The sequence below is a fragment of the Dreissena polymorpha genome, chromosome 12, assembly GCF_020536995.1.
Source record: "Dreissena polymorpha isolate Duluth1 chromosome 12, UMN_Dpol_1.0, whole genome shotgun sequence".
Taxonomy (NCBI): domain Eukaryota; kingdom Metazoa; phylum Mollusca; class Bivalvia; order Myida; family Dreissenidae; genus Dreissena; species Dreissena polymorpha.
Genome location: NC_068366.1, coordinates 12,387,533 through 12,408,628, shown reverse-complemented (window position 1 = coordinate 12,408,628; position 21,096 = coordinate 12,387,533). Strand labels below are relative to the sequence as shown.

Genomic DNA, 21,096 nt, shown 5'->3' with positions numbered 1-21,096 from the left:
TAACAACGCACGTACTCACCGACAGTATGACTATTTTTGAATTGATTGTTTTCATTATACTCATATATACGTTATTTACTTTGGTACATGTGTCACTCTAGGTTTCATGGTTTCTTACAACTCCGCATTATTTAGGTGAACACATGTTTGAGCGCACTATCAATTTCATAATATTTCGCATAGCTTGCCCTGCCCTCAACACCACACGCACCCAGACGAGCAACTGGCACTTTTGATACTCAAGCGGTGGGATCATAACACAAACGTGACACTTAACGTGTGCCGCGGGGTACTGGTGGCAACCTCCGTCACTCAGCGGCCACCCCAATACAACCAAACAGTGAACTGCGGATCGGACGGGAACTGGACACCTGCCCTTTGGAGACTGTGTTCCGATAAGTATGAATATTTTGCGAGAACTGTTTGACATCGTTTCCTGTAGTTGAACACCCGTTTGACATTAGAAGGACGTTGATTGCCTGTTAATTGATAACCAGCACACTATTTTGGCGATTGTCTAGTATTACATGGCCAATAAGAGAGACATTGAATGTCACTCATGACCAGTTGACGCTACATTAAGGGCAAGAATAGCTCTTTTGCTGCTAACGTTCATAAAGTTGTTCATGTATACATCGTGCGTGTTCGTCCAAAGTGCAAGGGTTGACATTCAGGCTTTATGCGACAACGTTGTTAATATGAATGATTCAATATATATTTATTGTGTTCATATTAATTCACATGGTCATGTTTTATTGGCCATATGCAATGCCAGAATGATATTATATTTGGACAATACGAGTATTTTTATGGCCTAGCTATTCGAATCGTTCATCCGCTTTTAGCGAGAACAAAGACCATTTAATGTACAAAGTAGTTAATAGACAAACCATTGGTAACAACGGACGTACTCACCGACAATACGATTATATTTGAATTGATATTTTTCATTATACTCATATATACGTCATTTACTTTGGTACATGTGTCACTCTAGGTTTCGTGGTTTCTGAGAACTCCGCATTTTTTAGGTGACACATGTTTGAGCGCACTATCAATTTCATAATATTTCGCATAGCTTGCCCTGCCCTCAACACCATAAGCACCCAGAGGAGCAACTGGCATTTTGATACTCAAGCGGTGGATCATAGCACAAACGTGACACTTACGTGTGCCGCGGGGTACTGGTGGCAACCTCCGTCACTCAGCGGCCACCCCAATACAACCAAAACAGTGAACTGCGGATCGGACGGGAACTGGACACCTGCCCTTGGAGACTGTGTTCCGATAAGTATGAATATTTTGCGAGAACTGTTTGACATCGTTTCCTGTAGTTGAACACCCGTTTGACATTAGAAGGACGTTGATTGCCTGTTAATTGATTACCAGCACACTATTTTGGCGATTGTCTAGTATTACATGGCCAATAAGAGAGACATTGAATGTCACTCATGACCAGTTGACGCTACATTAAGGGCAAGAATAGCTCTTTTGCTGCTAACGTTCATAAAGTTGTTCATGTATACATCGTGCGTGTTCGTCCAAAGTGCAAGGGTTGACATTCAGGCTTTATTCGACAACGTTTTTAATATGAATGATTCAATATATATTTATTGTGATCATATTAATTCGCATGGTCATGTTTTATTGGCCATATGCAATGCCAGAATGATATTATATTTAGACAATACGAGTATTTATATGGCCTAGCTATTCGACTCATTCATTCGCTTTTAGCGAGAACAAAAGACCATTTAATGTACAAAGTAGTTAATAGACAAACCATTGGTAACAACGGACGTACTCACCGACAATACGATTATTTTTGAATTGATATTTTTCATTATACTCATATATACATCATTTACTTTGGTACATGTGTCACTCTAGGTTTCGTGGTTTCTGACAACACCGCATTTTTTAGGTGAACACATGTTTGAGCGCACTATCAATTTCATAATATTTCGCATAGCTTGCCCTGCCCTCAACACCACACGCACTCAGAGGAGCAACTGGCATTTTGATACTCAAGCGGTGGATCATAACACAAACGTGACACTTACGTGTGCCGCGGGGTACTGGTGGCAACCTCCGTCACTCAGCGGCCACCCCAATACAACCAAAACAGTGAACTGCGGATCGGACGGGAACTGGACACCTGCCTTAAAAGACTGTGTTCCGATAAGTATGAATATTTTGCGAGAACTGTTTGACATCGTTTCCTGTAGTTGAACACCCTTTTGACATTAGAAGGACGTTTATTGCCTGTTAATTGATAACCAGCACACTATTTTGGCGATTGTCTAGTATAACATGGCCAATAAGAGAGACATTGAATGTCACTCATGACCAGATGACGCTACATTAAGTTCAAGAATAGCTCTTTTGCTGCTGACGTTCATAAAGTTGTTCATGTATACATCGTGCGTGTTCGTCCAAAGTGCAAGGGTTGACATTCAGGCTTTATGCGACAACGTTGTTAATATGAATGATTCAATATATATTTATTGTGTTCATATTAATTCACATGGTCATGTTTTGTTGGCCATATGCAATGCCAGAATGATATTATATTTGGACAATACGAGTATTTTTATGGCCTAGCTATTCGACTTGTTCATACGCTTTTAGCGAGAACAAAAGACCATTAAATGTAGAAAGTGGTTAATAGACAAACCCTTTTTAAAAACGCACGTACTCACCGACAATATGATTATTTTTGAATTGATATTTTTCATTATACTCAAATATACGTCGTTTACCTTGGTACATGTGTCATTCTAGGGTCGTGGTTTCTGACAACACCGCATTTTTTTAGGTGAACACATGTTTGAGCGCACTATCAATTTCATAATATTTCGCATAGCTTGCCCTGCCCTCAACACCACACGCACCCAGACGAGCAACTGGCATTTTGATACTCAAGCGGTGGATCATAACACAAACGTGACACTAACGTGTGCCGCGGGGTACTGGTGGCAACCTCCGTCACTCAGCGGCCACCCCAATACAACCAAAACAGTGAACTGCGGATCGGACGGGAACTGGACACCTGCCTTTGGAGACTGTGTTCCGATAAGTATGAATATTTTGCGACAACTGTTTGACATCGTTTCCTGTAGTTGAACACCCGTTTGACATTAGAAGGACGTTGATTGCCTGTTAATTGATAACCAGCACACTATTTTGGCGATTGTCTAGTATTACATGGCCAATAAGAGACATTGAATGTCACTCATGACCAGTTGACGCTACATTAAGGGCAAGAATAGCTCTTTTGCTGCTAACGTTCATAAAGTTGTTCATGTATACATCGTGCGTGTTCGTCCAAAGTGCAAGGGTTGACATTCAGGCTTTATTCGACAACGTGCTAATATGCATAATTCAATATAAATTTATTGTGTTCATGTTAATTCACATGATCATGTTTTAATGGCCATATGCATGGCCAGAATGCTGATATTTTGGGACAATACGAGTATTTTTATAGCCTAGTTATTCGGCTCGTTCATCCGCTTTTAGCGAATAGAAAATACCATTTAATGTACAAAGTGGTTAATAGACAAACCAATGGTAACAACGCACGTACTCACCGACAGTATGACTATTTTTGAATTGATTGTTTTCATTATACTCATATATACGTCATTTACTTTGGTACATGTGTCACTCTAGGTTTCATGGTTTCTTACAACTCCGCATTATTTAGGAGAACACATGTTTGAGCGCACTATCAATTTCGTAATATTTCGCATAGCTTGCCCTGCCCTCAACAAAACACGCACACAGACGAGCAACTGGCACTTTGATACTCAAGCGGTGGGTCATAACACAAACGTGACACTAACGTGTGCCGCGGGGTACTGGTGGCAACCTCCGTCACTCAGCGGCCACCCCAATACAACCAACACAGTGAACTGCGGATCGGATGGGAACTGGACACCTGCCCTTAAAGACTGTGTTTCGATAAGTATGAATATTTTTCGAGAACTGTTTGACATTGTTTCATGTAATTGAACATCCGTTTGACATTAGAAGGACGTTGATTGCCTGTTAATTGATAACCAGCATACTATTATGGCGATTGTCTGGTATTACATGGCCAATAAGAGAGACATTGAATGTAATTCATGACCAGATGACGCTACATTAAGTGCAAGAATAGCGCTTTTGCTGCTGACGTCCATAAAGTTGTTCATGTATACATTGTGGGTGTTCGTCCAAAGTGCAAGGGTTGACATTCAGGCTTTATGCGACAACGTTGTTAATATGAATGATTCAAAATATATTTATTGTGTTCATATTAATTCACATGGTCATGTTTTATTGGCCATATGCAATGCCAGAATGATATTATATTTGGACAATACGAGTATTTTTATGGCCTAGCTATTCGACTCGTTCATCCGCTTTTAGCGAGAACAAAAGACCATTAAATGTACAAAGTAGTTAATAGAAAAACAATTGGTAACAACGGACGTACTCACCCACAATACGATTATTTTTTAATTGATATTTTTCATTATACTCATATATACGTCATTTACTTTGGTACATGTGTCACTCTAGGTTTCGTGGTTTCTGACAACACCGCATTTTTAGATGAACACATGTTTGAGCGCACTATCAATTTCATAATATTTCGCATAGCTTGCCCTGCCCTCAACACCACACGCACCCAGAGGAGCAACTGGCATTTTGATACTCAAGCGGTGGATCATAACACAAACGTGACACTTACGTGTGCCGCGGGGTACTGGTGGCAACCTCCTTCACTCAGCGGCCACCCCAATACAACCAAAACAGTGAACTGCGGATCGGACGGGAACTGGACACCTGCCCTTGGAGACTGTGTTCCGATAAGTATGAATAGTTTGCGAGAACTGTTTGACATCGTTTCCTGTAGTTGAACACCCGTTTGACATTAGAAGGACGTTGATTGCCTGTTAATTGATAACCAGCATACTATTTTGGCGATTGTCTAGTAATACATGGCCAATAAGAGAGACATTGAATGTAACTCATGACCAAATGACGCTACATTAAGTGCAAGAATAGCGCTTTTGCTGCTGACGTTTATAAAGTTGTTCATGTATACATTGTGCGTGTTCGTCCAAAGTGCAAGAGTTGACATTCAGGCTTTTTGCGACAACGTTGTTAATATGCATGATTCAATATATATTTATTGTGTTCATATTAATTCACATGGTCATGTTTTATTGGCCATATGCAATGCCAGAATGATATTATATTTGGACAATACGAGTATTTTTATGGCCTAGCTATTCGACTCGTTCATCCGCTTTTAGCGAGAACAAAAGACCATTTAATGTACAAAGTAGTTAATAGACAAACCATTGGTAACAACGGACGTACTCACCGACAATACGATTATTTTTGAATTGATATTTTTCATTATACTCATATATACGTCATTTACTTTGGTACATGTGTCACTCTAGGTTTCGTGGTTTCTGACAACACCGCATGTTTTAGGTGAACACATGTTTGAGCGCACTATCAATTTCATAATATTTCGCATAGCTTGCCCTGCCCTCAACACCACACGCACCCAGAGGAGCAACTGGCATTTTGATACTCAAGCGGTGTATCATAACACAAACGTGACACTTACGTGTGCCGCGGGGTACTGGTGGCAACCTCCGTCACTCAGCGGCCACCCCAATAAAACCAAAACAGTGAACTGCGGATCGGATGGGAACTGGACACCTGCCTTAAAAGACTGTGTTCCGATAAGTATGAATATTTTGCGAGAACTGTTTGACATCGTTTCCTGTAGTTGAACACCCTTTTGACATTAGAAGGACGTTGATTGCCTGTTAATTGATAACCAGCACACTATTTTGGCGATTGTCTAGTATAACATGGCCAATAAGAGAGACATTGAATGTCACTCATGACCAGATGACGCTACATTAAGTTCAAGAATAGCTCTTTTGCTGCTGACGTTCATAAAGTTGTTCATGTATACATCGTGCGTGTTCGTCCAAAGTGCAAGGGTTGACATTCAGGCTTTATGCGACAACGTTGTTAATATGAATGATTCAATATATATTTATTGTGTTCATATTATTTCACATGGTCATGTTTTGTTGGCCATATGCAATGCCCGAATGATTTTATATTTGGACAATACGAGTATTTTTATGGCCTAGCTATTCGACTTGTTCATACGCTTTTAGCGAGAACAAAAGACCATTAAATGTACAAAGTGGTTAATAGACAAACCCTTTTTAAAAACGCACGTACTCACCGACAATATGATTATTTTTGAATTGATATTTTTCATTATACTCATATATACGTCGTTTGCCTTGGTACATGTGTCATTCTAGGGTCGTGGTTTCTGACAACACCGCATTTTTTTAGGTGAACACATGTTTGAGCGCACTATCAATTTCATAATATTTCGCATAGCTTGCCCTGCCCTCAACACCACACGCACCCAGACGAGCAACTGGCATTTAGATACTCAAGCGGTGGATCATAACACAAACGTGACACTTACGTGTGCCGCGGGGTACTGGTGGCAACCTCCGTCACTCAGCGGCCACCCCAATACAACCAAAACAGTGAACTGCGGATCGGACGGGAACTGGACACCTGCCTTTGGAGACTGTGTTCCGATAAGTATGAATATTTTGCGACAACTGTTTGACATCGTTTCCTGTAGTTGAACACCCGTTTGACATTAGAAGGACGTTGATTGCCTGTTAATTGATAACCAGCACACTATTTTGGCGATTGTCTAGTATTACATGGCCAATAAGAGACATTGAATGTCACTCATGACCAGTTGACGCTACATTAAGGGCAAGAATAGCTCTTTTGCTGCTAACGTTCATAAAGTTGTTCATGTATACATCGTGCGTGTTCGTCCAAAGTGCAAGGGTTGACATTCAGGCTTTATGCGACAACGTGCTAATATGCATAATTCAATATAAATTTATTGTGTTCATGTTAATTCACATGATCATGTTTTATTGGCCATATGCATGGCCAGAATGCTGATATTTTGGGACAATACGAGCATTTTTATAGCCTAGTTATTCGGCTCGTTCATCCGCTTTTAGCGAATAGAAAATACCATTAACTGTACAAAGTGGTTAATAGACAAACCAATGGTATCAACGCACGTACTCACCGACAGTATGACTATTTTTGAATTGATTGTTTTCATTATACTCATATATACGTCATTTACTTTGGTACATGTGTCACTCTAGGTTTCATGGTTTCTTACAACTCCGCATTATTTAGGAGAACACATGTTTGAGCGCACTATCAATTTCGTAATATTTCGCATAGCTTGCCCTGCCCTCAACAAAACACGCACACAGACGAGCAACTGGCACTTTGATACTCAAGCGGTGGGTCATAACACAAACGTGACACTAACGTGTGCCGCGGGGTACTGGTGGCAACCTCCGTCACTCAGCGGCCACCCCAATACAACCAACACAGTGAACTGCGGATCGGATGGGAACTGGACACCTGCCCTTAAAGACTGTGTTTCGATAAGTATGAATATTTTTCGAGGACTGTTTGACATTGTTTCATGTAATTGAACATCCGTTTGACATTAGAAGGACGTTGATTGCCTGTTAATTGATAACCAGCATACTATTATGGCGATTGTCTGGTATTACATGGCCAATAAGAGAGACATTGAATGTAATTCATGACCAGATGACGCTACATTAAGTGCAAGAATAGCGCTTTTGCTGCTGACGTTCATAAAGTTGTTCATGTATACATTGTGGGTGTTCGTCCAAAGTGCAAGGGTTGACATTCAGGCTTTATGCGACAACGTTGTTAATATGAATGATTCAATATATATTTATTCAATATATATTTATTGTGATCATATTAATTCACATGGTCATGTTTTATTGGCCATATGCAATGCCAGAATGATATTATATTTGGACAATACGAGTATTTTTATGGCTTAGCTATTCGACACGTTCATCCGCTTTTAGCAAGAACAAAAGACCATTTAATGTACAAAGTAGTAAATAGACAAACCATTGGTAACAACGGACGTACTCACCGACAATACGATTATTTTTGAATTGATTTTTTTCATTATACTCATATATACGTCATTTACTTTGGTATATGTGTCACTCTAGGTTTCGTGGTTTCTGACAACACCACATTTTTTAGGTGAACACATGTTTGAGCGCACTATCAATTTCATAATATTTCGCATAGCTTGCCCTGCCCTCAACAACACACGCACACAGACGAGCAACTGGCACTTTGATACTCAAGCGGTGGGTCATAACACAAACGTGACACTAACGTGTGCCGCGGGGTACTGGTGGCAACCTCCGTCACTCAGCGGCCACCCCAATACAACCAACACAGTGAACTGCGGATCGGACGGGAACTGGACACCTGCCCTTAAAGACTGTGTTCCGATAAGTATGAATATTTTGCGAGAACTGTTTGACATTGTTTCATGTAGTTGAACATCCGTTTGACATTAGAAGGACGTTGATTGCCTGTTAATTGATAACCAGCATACTATTCATGCGATTGTCTAGTATTACATGGCCAATAAGAGATACATTGTATGTAACTCATGACCAAATGACGCTACATTAAGTGCAAGAATAGCGCTTTTGCTGCTGACGTTTATAAAGTTGTTCATGTATACATTGTGCGTGTTCGTCCAAAGTGCAAGGGTTGACATTCAGGCTTTATGCGACAACGTTGTTAATATGAATGATTCAATATATATTTATTCAATATATATTTATTGTGATCATATTAATTCACATGGTCATGTTTAATTGGCCATATGGAATGCCAGAATGATATTATATTTGGACAATACGAGTATTTTTATGGCTTAGCTATTCGACACGTTCATCCGCTTTTAGCAAGAACAAAAGACCATTTAATGTACAAAGAAGTAAATAGACAAACCATCGGTAACAACGGACGTACTCACCGACAATACGATTATTTTTGAATTGATATTTTTCATTATACTCATATATACGTCATTTACTTTGGTACATGTGTCACTCTAGGTTTCGTGGTTTCTGACAACACCACATTTTTTAGGTGAACACATGTTTGAGCGCACTATCAATTTCATAATATTTCGCATAGCTTGCCCTGCCCTCAACACCACACGCACCCAGAGGAGCAACTGGCATTTTGATACTCAAGCGGTGGATCATAACACAAACGTGACACTTACGTGTGCCGCGGGGTACTGGTGGCAACCTCCGTCTCTCAGCGGCCACCCCAATACAACCAAAACAGTGAACTGCGGATCGGACGGGAACTGGACACCTGCCTTTGGAGACTGTGTTCCGATAAGTATGAATATTTTGCGAGAACTGTTTGACATCGTTTCCTGTAGTTGAACACCCGTTTGACATTAGAAGGACGTTGATTGCCTGTTAATTGATAACCAGCACACTATTTTGGCGATTGTTTAGTATTAAATGGCCAATTAGAGAGACATTGAATGTAACTCATGACAAGATGACGCTACATTAAGTGCAATAATAGCGCTTTTGCTGCTGACGTTCATAAAGTTGTTCATGTATACATTGTGGGTGTTCGTCTAAAGTGAAAGGGTTGTCATTCAGGCTTTATGCGACAACGTTGTTAATATGAATAATTCAATATATATTTATTGTGTTCATATTAATTAACATGGCCATGTTTTGTTGGCCATATGCAATGCCAGAATGATATTATAGTTGGACAATACGAGTATTTTTATGGCCTAGCTGTTCGACTTGTTCATACGCTTTTAGCGAGAACAAAAGACCATTAAATGAACAAAGTGGTTAATAGACAAACCATTGGTAACAACGGACGTACTCACCGACAATATGATTATTTTTGAATTGATATTTTTCATTATACTCATATATACGTCGTTTACTTTGGTACCTGTGTCACTCTAGGGTCGTGGTTTCTGACAACACTGCATTTTTTTTAGGTAAACACATGTTTGAGCGCACTATCAATTTCATAATATTTCGCATAGCTTGCCCTGCCCTCAACACCACACGCACCCAGAGGAGCAACTGGCATTTTGATACTCAAGCGGTGGATCATAACACAAACGTTACACTTACGTGTGCCGCGGGGTACTGGTGGCAACCTCCGTCACTCAGCGGCCACCCCAATACAACCAAAACAGTGAACTGCGGATCGGACGGGAACTGGACACCTGCCTTACAAGACTGTGTTCCGATAAGTATGAATATTTTGCGAGAACTGTTTGACATCGTTTCCTGTAGTTGAATACCCGTTTGACATTAGAAGGACGTTGATTGCCTGTTAATTGATAACCAGCACACTATTTTGGCGATTGTCTAGTATAACATGGCCAATAAGAGAGACATTGAATGTCACTCATGACCAGTTGACGCTACATTAATGGCAAGAAAAGCTCTTTTGCTGCTGACGTTCATAAAGTTGTTCATGTATACATCGTGCGTGTTCGTCCAAAGTGCAAGGGTTGACATTCAGGCTTTATGCGACAACGTTGTTAATATGAATGATTCAATATATATTTATTGTGTTCATATTAATTCACATGGTCATGTTTTGTTGGCCATATGCAATGCCAGAATGATATTATATTTGGACAATACGAGTATTTTTATGGCCTAGCTATTCGACTTGTTCATACGCTTTTAGCGAGAATAAAAGACCATTAAATGTACAAAGTGGTTAATAGACAAACCCTTGGTAACAACGCACGTACTCACCGACAATATGATTATTTTTGAATTGATATTTTTCATTATACTCATATATACGTCGTTTACTTTGGTACATGTGTCATTCTAGGGTTGTGGTTTCTGACAACACCGCATTTTTTTAGGTGAACACATGTTTGAGCGCACTATCAATTTCATAATATTTCGCATAGCTTGCCCTGCCCTCAACACCACACGCACCCAGACGAGCAACTGGCATTTTGATACTCAAGCGGTGGATCATAACACAAACGTGACACTTACGTGTGCCGCGGGGTACTGGTGGCAACCTCCGTCACTCAGCGGCCACCCCAATACAACCAAAACAGTTAACTGCGGATCGGACGGGAACTGGACACCTGCCTTTGGAGACTGTGTTCCGATAAGTATGAATATTTTGCGAGAACTGTTTGACATCGTTTCCTGTAGTTGAACACCCGTTTGACATTAGAAGGACGTTGATTGCCTGTTAATTGATAACCAGCACACTATTTTGGCGATTGTCTAGTATTACATGGCCAATAAGAGAGACATTGAATGTCACTCATGACCAGTTGACGCTACATTAAGGGCAAGAATAGCTCTTTTGCTACTAACGTTCATAAAGTTGTTCATGTATACATCGTGCGTGTTCGTCCAAAGTGCAAGGGTTGACATTCAGGCTTTATTCGACAACGTTGCTAATATGCATAAGTCAATATAAATTTATTATGTTCATGTTAATTTACATGGTCATGTTTTATTGGCCATATGCATGGCCAGAATGCTGATATTTTGGGACAATACGAGTATTTTTATAGCCTAGGTATTCGGCTCGTTCATCCGCTTTTAGCGAATAGAAAATACCATTAAATGTACAAAGTGGTTAATAGACAAACCAATGGTAACAACGCGCGTACTCACCGACAGAATGACTATTTTTGAATTGATTGTTTTCATTATACTCATATATACGTCGTTTACTTTGGTACATGTGTCACTCTAGGTTTCATGGTTTCTTACAACTCCGCATTATTTAGTTGAACACATGTTTGAGCGCACTATCAATTTCGTAATATTTCGCATAGCTTGCCCTGCCCTCAACAACACACGCACACAGACGAGCAACTGGTACTTTGATACTCAAGCGGTGGGTCATAACACAAACGTGACACTAACGTGTGCCGCGGGGTACTGGTGGCAACCTCCGTCACTCAGCGGCCACCCCAATACAACCAACACAGTGAACTGCGGATCGGACGGGAACTGGACACCTGCTCTTAAAGACTGTGTTCCGATAAGTATGAATATTTTGCGAGAACTGTTTGACATTGTTTCATGTAGTTGAACCACCGTTTGACATTAGAAGGACGTTGATTGCCTGTTAATTGATAACCAGCATACTATTCATGCGATTGTCTAGTATTACATGGCCAATAAGAGATACATTGTATGTAACTCATGACCAAATGACGCTACATTAAGAGCAAGAATAGCGCTTTTGCTGCTGACGTTTATAAAGTTGTTCATGTATACATTGTGCGTGTTCGTCCAAAGTGCAAGGGTTGACATTCAGGCTTTATGCGACAACGTTGTTAATATGAATAATTCAATATATATTTATTCAATATATATTTATTGTGATCATATTAATTCACATAGTCATGTTTTATTGGCCATATGCAATGCCAGAATGATATTATATTTGGACAATACGAGTATTTTTATGGCATAGCTATTCGACACGTTCATCCGCTTTTAGCAAGAACAAAAGACCATTTAATGTACAAAGTAGTAAATAGACAAACCATTGGTAACAACGGACGTACTCACCGACAATACGATTATTTTTGAATTGATATTTTTCATTATACTCATATATACGTCATTTACTTTGGTACATGTGTCACTCTAGGTTTCGTGGTTTCTGACAACACCACATTTTTTAGGTGAACACATGTTTGAGCGCACTATCAATTTCATAATATTTCGCATAGCTTGCCCTGCCCTCAACACCACACGCACCCAGAGGAGCAACTGGCATTTTGATACTCAAGCGGTGGATCATAACACAAACGTGACACTTACGTGTGCCGCGGGGTACTGGTGGCAACCTCCGTCACTCAGCGGCCACCCCAATACAACCAAAACAGTGAACTGCGGATCGGACGGGAACTGGACACCTGCCTTTGGAGACTGTGTTCCGATAAGTATGAATATTTTGCGAGAACTGTTTGACATCGTTTCCTGTAGTTGAACACCCGTTTGACATTAGAAGGACGTTGATTGCCTGTTAATTGATAACCAGCACACTATTTTGGCGATTGTTTAGTATTAAATGGCCAATTAGAGAGACATTGAATGTAACTCATGACAAGATGACGCTACATTAAGTGCAATAATAGCGCTTTTGCTGCTGACGTTCATAAAGTTGTTCATGTATACATTGTGGGTGTTCGTCTAAAGTGAAAGGGTTGACATTCAGGCTTTATGCGACAACGTTGTTAATATGAATAATTCAATATATATTTATTGTGTTCATATTAATTAACATGGCCATGTTTTGTTGGCCATATGCAATGCCAGAATGATATTATAGTTGGACAATACGAGTATTTTTATGGCCTAGCTGTTCGACTTGTTCATACGCTTTTAGCGAGAACAGAAGACCATTAAATGAACAAAGTGGTTAATAGACAAACCATTGGTAACAACGGACGTACTCACCGACAATGTGATTATTTTTGAATTGATATTTTTCATTATACTCATATATACGTCGTTTACTTTGGTACCTGTGTCACTCTAGGGTCGTGGTTTCTGACAACACTGCATTTTTTTTAGCTAAACACATGTTTGAGCGCACTATCAATTTCATAATATTTTGCATAGCTTGCCCTGCCCTCAACACCACACGCACCCAGAGGAGCAACTGGCATTTTGATACTCAAGCGGTGGATCATAACACAAACGTTACACTTACGTGTGCCGCGGGGTACTGGTGGCAACCTCCGTCACTCAGCGGCCACCCCAATACAACCAAAACAGTGAACTGCGGATCGGACGGGAACTGGACACCTGCCTTACAAGACTGTGTTCCGATAAGTATGAATATTTTGCGAGAACTGTTTGACATCGTTTCCTGTAGTTGAACACCCGTTTGACATTAGAAGGACGTTGATTGCCTGTTAATTGATAACCAGCACACTATTTTGGCGATTGTCTAGTATAACATGGCCAATAAGAGAGACATTGAATGTCACTCATGACCAGTTGACGCTACATTAATGGCAAGAATAGCTCTTTTGCTGCTGACGTTCATAAAGTTGTTCATGTATACATCGTGCGTGTTCGTCCAAAGTGCAAGGGTTGACATTCAGGCTTTATGCGACAACGTTGTTAATATGAATGATTCAATATATATTTATTGTGTTCATATTAATTCACATGGTCATATTTTGTTGGCCATATGCAATGCCAGAATGATATTATATTTGGACAATACGAGTATTTTTATGGCCTAGCTATTCGACTTGTTCATACGCTTTTAGCGAGAATAAAAGACCATTAAATGTACAAAGTGGTTAATAGACAAACCCTTGGTAACAACGCACGTACTCACCGACAATATGATTATTTTTGAATTGATATTTTTCATTATACTCATATATACGTCGTTTACTTTGGTACATGTGTCATTCTAGGGTTGTGGTTTCTGACAACACCGCATTTTTTTTAGGTGAACACATGTTTGAGCGCACTATCAATTTCATAATATTTCGCATAGCTTGCCCTGCCCTCAACACCACACGCACGCCGAAGAGCAACTGGCATTTTGATACTCAAGCGGTGGATCATAACACAAACGTGACACTTACGTGTGCCGCGGGGTACTGGTGGCAACCTCCGTCACTCAGCGGCCACCCCAATACAACCAAAACAGTTAACTGCGGATCGGACGGGAACTGGACACCTGCCTTTGGAGACTGTGTTCCGATAAGTATGAATATTTTGCGAGAACTGTTTGACATCGTTTCCTGTAGTTGAACACCCGTTTGACATTAGAAGGACGTTGATTGCCTGTTAATTGATAACCAGCACACTATTTTGGCGATTGTCTAGTATTACATGGCCAATAAGAGAGACATTGAATGTCACTCATGACCAGTTGACGCTACATTAAGGGCAAGAATAGCTCTTTTGCTACTAACGTTCATAAAGTTGTTCATGTATACATCGTGCGTGTTCGTCCAAAGTGCAAGGGTTGACATTCAGGCTTTATTCGACAACGTTGTAAATATGCATAATTCAATATAAATTTATTGTATTCATGTTAATTCACATGGTCATGTGTTATTGGCCATATGCATGGCCAGAATGCTGATATTTTGGGACAATACGAGTATTGTTATAGCCTAGGTATTCGGCTCGTTCATCCGCTTTTAGCGAATACAAAATACCATTAAATGTACAAAGTGGTTAATAGACAAACCAATGGTAACAACGCACGTACTCACCGACAGTATGACTATTTTTGAATTGATTGTTTTCATTATACTCATATATACCTCATTTACTTTGGTACATGTGTCACTCTAGGTTTCATGGTTTCTTACAACTCCGCATTATTTAGTTGAACACATGTTTGAGCGCACTATCAATTTCGTAATATTTCGCATAGCTTGCCCTGCCCTCAACAACACACGCACACAGACGAGCAACTGGAACTTTGATACTCAAGCGGTGGGTCATAACACAAACGTGACACTAACTTGTGCCGCGGGGTACTGGTGGCAACCTCCGTCACTCAGCGGCCACCCCAATGCAACCAAAACAGTGATCTGCGGATCAGACGGGAACTGGACACCTGCCCTTGGAGTCTGTGTTCCGATAAGTAGGAATATTTTGCGAGAACTGTTTGACATCGTTTCATGTAGTTGAACCACCGTTTGACATAAGAAGGACGTTGATTGCCTGTTAATTGATAATCAGCACACTATTTTGGCGATTGTCTAGTATTACATGGCCAATAAGAGAGACATTGATTGTCACTCGTGACCAGTTGACGCTACATTAAGGGCAAGAATAGCTCTTTTGCTGCTGACGTTCATAAAGTTGTTCATGTATACATCGTGCGTGTTCGTCCAAAGTGCAAGGGTTGACATTCAGGCTTTATTCGACAACGTTGCTAATATGCATAAGTCAATATGAATTTATTGTGTTCATGTTAATTGACATGGTCATGTTTTATTGGCCATATGCAATGCCAGAATGCTGATATGTTAAGACAATACGAGTATTTTTATAGCCTATTATTCGGCTCGTTCATCCGCTTTTAGCGAATACAAAATACCAGTAAATGTACAATGAGTTTAATAGACAAACCAATGTTAACAACGCACGTACTCACCGACAGTATGACAATTTTGAATTGATTTTTTTCCTTATACTCATATATACGTCGTTTACTTTGGTACATGTGTCACTCTAGGTTTCATGGTTTCTGACAACTCCGCATTATTTAGGTGAACACATGTTTGAGCGCACTATCAATTTCGTAATATTTCGCATAGCTTGCCCTGCCCTCAACAACACACGCACACAGACGAGCAACTGGCACTTTGATACTCAAGCGGTGGGTCATAACACAAACGTGACACTTACGTGTGCCGCGGGGTACTGGTGGCAACCTCCGTCACTCAGCGGCCACCCCAATACAACCAAAACAGTGAACTGCGGATCGGACGGGAACTGGACACCTGCGCTTGGAGACTGTGTTCCGATAAGTATGAATGTTTTGCGAGAACTGTTTGACTTCGTTTTCTGTAGTTGAACACCCGTTTGACATTAAAAGGACGTTGATTGCCTGTTAATTGATAACCAGCACACAATTCTGGCGATTGTCTAGTATTACAAGCCAATAAGAGAGACATTGAATATAACTCATGACAAGTTGACGCTACATTAAGGGCAAGAATAGCTCTTTTGCTGCTGACGTTCATAACGTTGTTTATTTGCATGATTCAATATATATTTATTGGGTTCAGGTTAATATACATGGTCATGTTTTGTTGGTCATATGCAAGGCCAGAATGATATTATATTTGGACAATACGGGTATTTTTATGGCCTAGCTATTCGACTCGTTCATCCGCTTTAAGAGAGAACAAAAAACCATTACATGTAAAAAGTGGTTAAAAGACAAACCATTGGTAACAACGGACGTACTGACCGACGATATGACTATTTTTTAATTGATTGTTTTTATTTTACTCATTCATAGATTGTTCACTTTGGTACATATGTCACTATAGGTATCGTGGTTTCTGACAACTCCGCATTATTTAGGCGAACACATGTTTGATCGCAATATCATTTTCATTATATTTCGCACAGCTTGCCCTGCCCTCAACGACACACGCATCGAGGCGAGCCACTGGCACCTTGATACCAAAACGTTCAGCGATTCTACTGCGTTGCCTCATAACACAACCGTGACACTTACGTGTGACGTGGGGTACTGGTTGGAACCTCCGTCAGTCAGAGGCAGCCCCAAACCAAGCCAAACAGTGAACTGCGGATCGGACGGGAACTGGACACCTACTATTCACGACTGTGCTCCGATAAGTATGAATATTTTGCGATAACTGTTTCACATCGTTTCCTGTAATTGAGCACCCGTTTGACATTAGAACAACGTTGAGTGCCTGTTAGTTATCTGGCGATTGTTAAGTTTTACATGGCCAAAAGGAGAGACATTGAAAAATGTACCTAATGACCAGTTGACGATACATTAAGGGCAAGAATTGCGCTTTTGCTGCCATTTTTATGACCCATTATAAATTATGCAATATTACGGTTTTGTTAACAAAAGCAATGTTGTATTACGAAACCGCCAGCCTCACATGGTACTTGGGTTATTGTCTTAAGAGAAAATAACAATTACTCAATCAACAATCGAGTTAATGTCTGATGGTTATCGAATGCGACTTTTGTTTCTATTTCAAGTTTATTTCTTAATTCACAGAGTTTCATTTACACTTACTTTAATCTTGTTTTTTTTTTAAATGTATTTATTGATTTATTCATTTTGTATTTATATATTATATTCATTATTTTACTTATTTACCTATTAACTTAAGGTCTTATTTATATATGTATTTATGTATGTACATGTATTTGTTTATTTCTTTATTTATTCATTTATTTACTTATTTATTAGTTTCTATTTTATATTTTTTTATTTATTTTTATTTATGTATTTATTTTTGTTTATGTATTCATGTATTTTTATTTATTTTTTATATATTTATTACATGGCTTCTGTCTAACTCCGTATGTTGTGAACCATGGTAAGCTAATCAATATTTGACAAAAGGGTACCTCGATAAAAAAAAGTAATTTTACAACCTGTATCACACCGTGTAGGAATTGGGTGTATCCTACCGTGTACCGTTCTTTCTACACATTCAACATAATACTTGGACTCTGGATACTATAATGTTATTGATAAGTTGAGTTCATATTGGCTTTGTTACAACACTGACGACGACAGTATTAGCTGAGGCGACTTGCATTCCACTAATTTTTTAACAATCGTCTTAATTGACAATTAAATTATGAAGCATATTTCAGTGCAATTAATATCATACCATTATTTTCAACAGCTAAACAGATCATGCCCGCGGATACTAACTGTATGCTTATGTTCGTGACAATGTATGAACGTAAACAACGACTATCTTATAAATGCGAAATCAAATACAAAGCTTAAAGAAGTGTATTCGAATAACTACTAAAGGAGCCTTTCACAGATTTTGGCATGTATTGAAGTTTGTCATTAAATGCTGTATATTGATAAATATAAAGATTGGATCCAAAAAGCTCCATTAAAAAACAAGAATAAAATTAAAGAAAGAAACAAAAAAGTAACCCTCAAGTGGGCTCGAACCACTGACCTCTGGAGTAAAAGTCTATCGCTTAGACCACTCGACTATCCGCGCTCATACAATGAGTGATGAATTTATACTATATATAAGCAATTTTCGTAGTATCACAAAATATAACTACAACAACAAAACTCTCCAGATTATTCAATCGTTTCGCCTTAAAAAGCTTTATAGTTTTCAGGTTTTTAAATCGTCATAAGATGCATATAATTTATATTTAAAAGCACGGTAAATGTATATTATTACTGTTTCCTCACAACTATCATAACTATTACAACAAACATTTGCGATTCAGAAACATTTTTTTTAATTTGGCAATTTACGGAAACGTTAAAAAAAGCCCCTTTAAGACATACTTTGACTTTCAAAGATTCACCAGTTTTCACTTGAATTGATTCTTGTCAAGGTGAACATTATGTCGGAGAGTTGGCATAGCATTTAAGCAAACTCGCCTATTACATTTCCTTAATAGCGTGCATTCACTTTCAGTCCACATTTTAAAGAATAAGTTCAACAAATTCATTCCGGCAATATCTGAACAGACATTAAGTACAACCGTTATAAATCGCAGGAATCCTTCTCGCGTGTCTTTGAAAAAGAAATATCGTCTTGATACACCGAACGCATGATAAGTTAAAATGGCGTAAACGACGCGCGTTGAACTTACGCCTAATTGTTTGCTGAAATGTTGACTAAAAGAGCACTGTAAACATTAATGTGTCGTGAATTGTGTTTCATGATACAAACGGTTTACTTTATTTATATTATTTCACCATGTTATAGTCAACTTTGGAAAACAAGTACGGTCTTCACAAAATAATCCTGAACAAAAATGAAACTGGATCTATTTCGCGACGTAAACACTCGCTATTTGTTAGGTTGAGGGAAGGGACATCGCATAAAGGTAATGATATATGTATGAGGTGCAAGTTACCTTTTCCGATTGTAATACTGGCTTAAAATACATAAGATGACACGTCAGGCCATATAACTTGGCATAGAATTCCATGAGGCAATGGACCATTTCAATTGCGTTATTGGGTAGATCACCATGTATACCTGTAATAAACAATGCTTTTACCCAACAGCATTTAAATTGATATCGTATTCAGGAAGCAGTATGGTTGTTTTAAATAAAGTTTTAAAAACCATTTCAGGTAAGAGATTTCAAATAAGTGAAGTTGTATTTTATTTAAAGCAGACAACGTAGAATGCAACACAATAAAATGATTGCACATGTATCTATTGACTTTATTTCATTATAATATTTGACGAACAACCATGCATCAAGAACATCATGATTTATGCATAAACTAATAAAGAATCAATAACAAGTATTTCAGTATTGACAGAGATTTTTACAATATTTGATTTATGCCATTGAACAGTACAAGCAACGATAATTCAAGCTGTATTATGTGAATTCAAAATAAGACATCAGATATTGTATGGGCATGATTTTTGTGTTTTTCTTAAACACACTGTATCTCATGTTTTGAATGCATTTTCAAAAACAAATTGTCCATATTTTCAGTACAATACGCACTTTTCCAAAACTTGTTCATTGAAGTGATGGTATATTTTATCTTACCCACTGAATTTTAAATCTGTGCATGAAGAGGCAAAAATTAATTGAGTCGTATACATGCTCATATTGGGACAGAAATTGTATGAAAGGCATTTAAATCCAAATTTTTGAATGTACTTAACCAAATGAAGTTCCGAGCTTGGAATCATTGTTTTATAACACTATAAGAGAAAGTTTCAAATATAATCAGTCAAAGTGGTTATCGACTGAAAACAGCAGCATTGATTATAGCTATACAACTTAGATATTTCAGTGCATAACTGATGGAAATCGGATAAGATCAACTGAATGTTCAGGCACATGACATCTTTATAGGATGTAGTTTGTATTCTTAACTAAATGATTTCTAAACTATTTGAAAACTCTGAAGTTTGATTACAGTATCGCTTGCATCAATATGTGTGTTCAATAATTGACTTATTCATAACTTTTGGTTAGAAAAAGTTCATCATTCGGCATACATAGTTGATCGTCCTGTGTGTTGTGATTATCGTCTTGCAAACAACGGGTCTGATTATATATAAATGTGCGTATAAGAAGTTATTTATCATTAGAGGTTCATATCTCGGTATTGTTAGCATTATTGACATGTTTCAGATTGTGGTAAATTAACCATCGATAACCGAAACCCGAATCATGCAGAAATAGCATGGCATAGCGGAACGCTTTTTGGAGCTGCCACTACTGTAAGCTGCATTGAGGGATACAGAATCGTGGGGCCACACATCAACGAACTAGTATCGGAGAATATCACGTGTAGGGCCGATGGACTTTGGGGAAATATTTCTGGATGCGAACCAAAAGGTACACTTGTCAT

General features: G+C 38.9%; 1 protein-coding gene across 1 annotated transcript in view; it reads left to right on the top strand.

Annotated features, from left to right (window-relative positions):
- The first annotated feature begins 4,991 nt into the window (after positions 1–4,991).
- The window catches only part of LOC127853909 (sushi, von Willebrand factor type A, EGF and pentraxin domain-containing protein 1-like), a 28,625-nt gene continuing 12,520 nt past the window's right edge, over positions 4,992–21,096 (top strand). The window contains exons 1-7 of the mRNA XM_052388711.1: positions 4,992–5,016; positions 5,545–5,757; positions 6,439–6,651; positions 15,424–15,636; positions 16,316–16,528; positions 17,139–17,369; positions 20,877–21,083. Coding sequence (XP_052244671.1) covers positions 4,992–5,016; positions 5,545–5,757; positions 6,439–6,651; positions 15,424–15,636; positions 16,316–16,528; positions 17,139–17,369; positions 20,877–21,083 — 1,315 coding nt within the window. The remainder of the gene's footprint in view (positions 5,017–5,544; positions 5,758–6,438; positions 6,652–15,423; positions 15,637–16,315; positions 16,529–17,138; positions 17,370–20,876; positions 21,084–21,096) is intronic.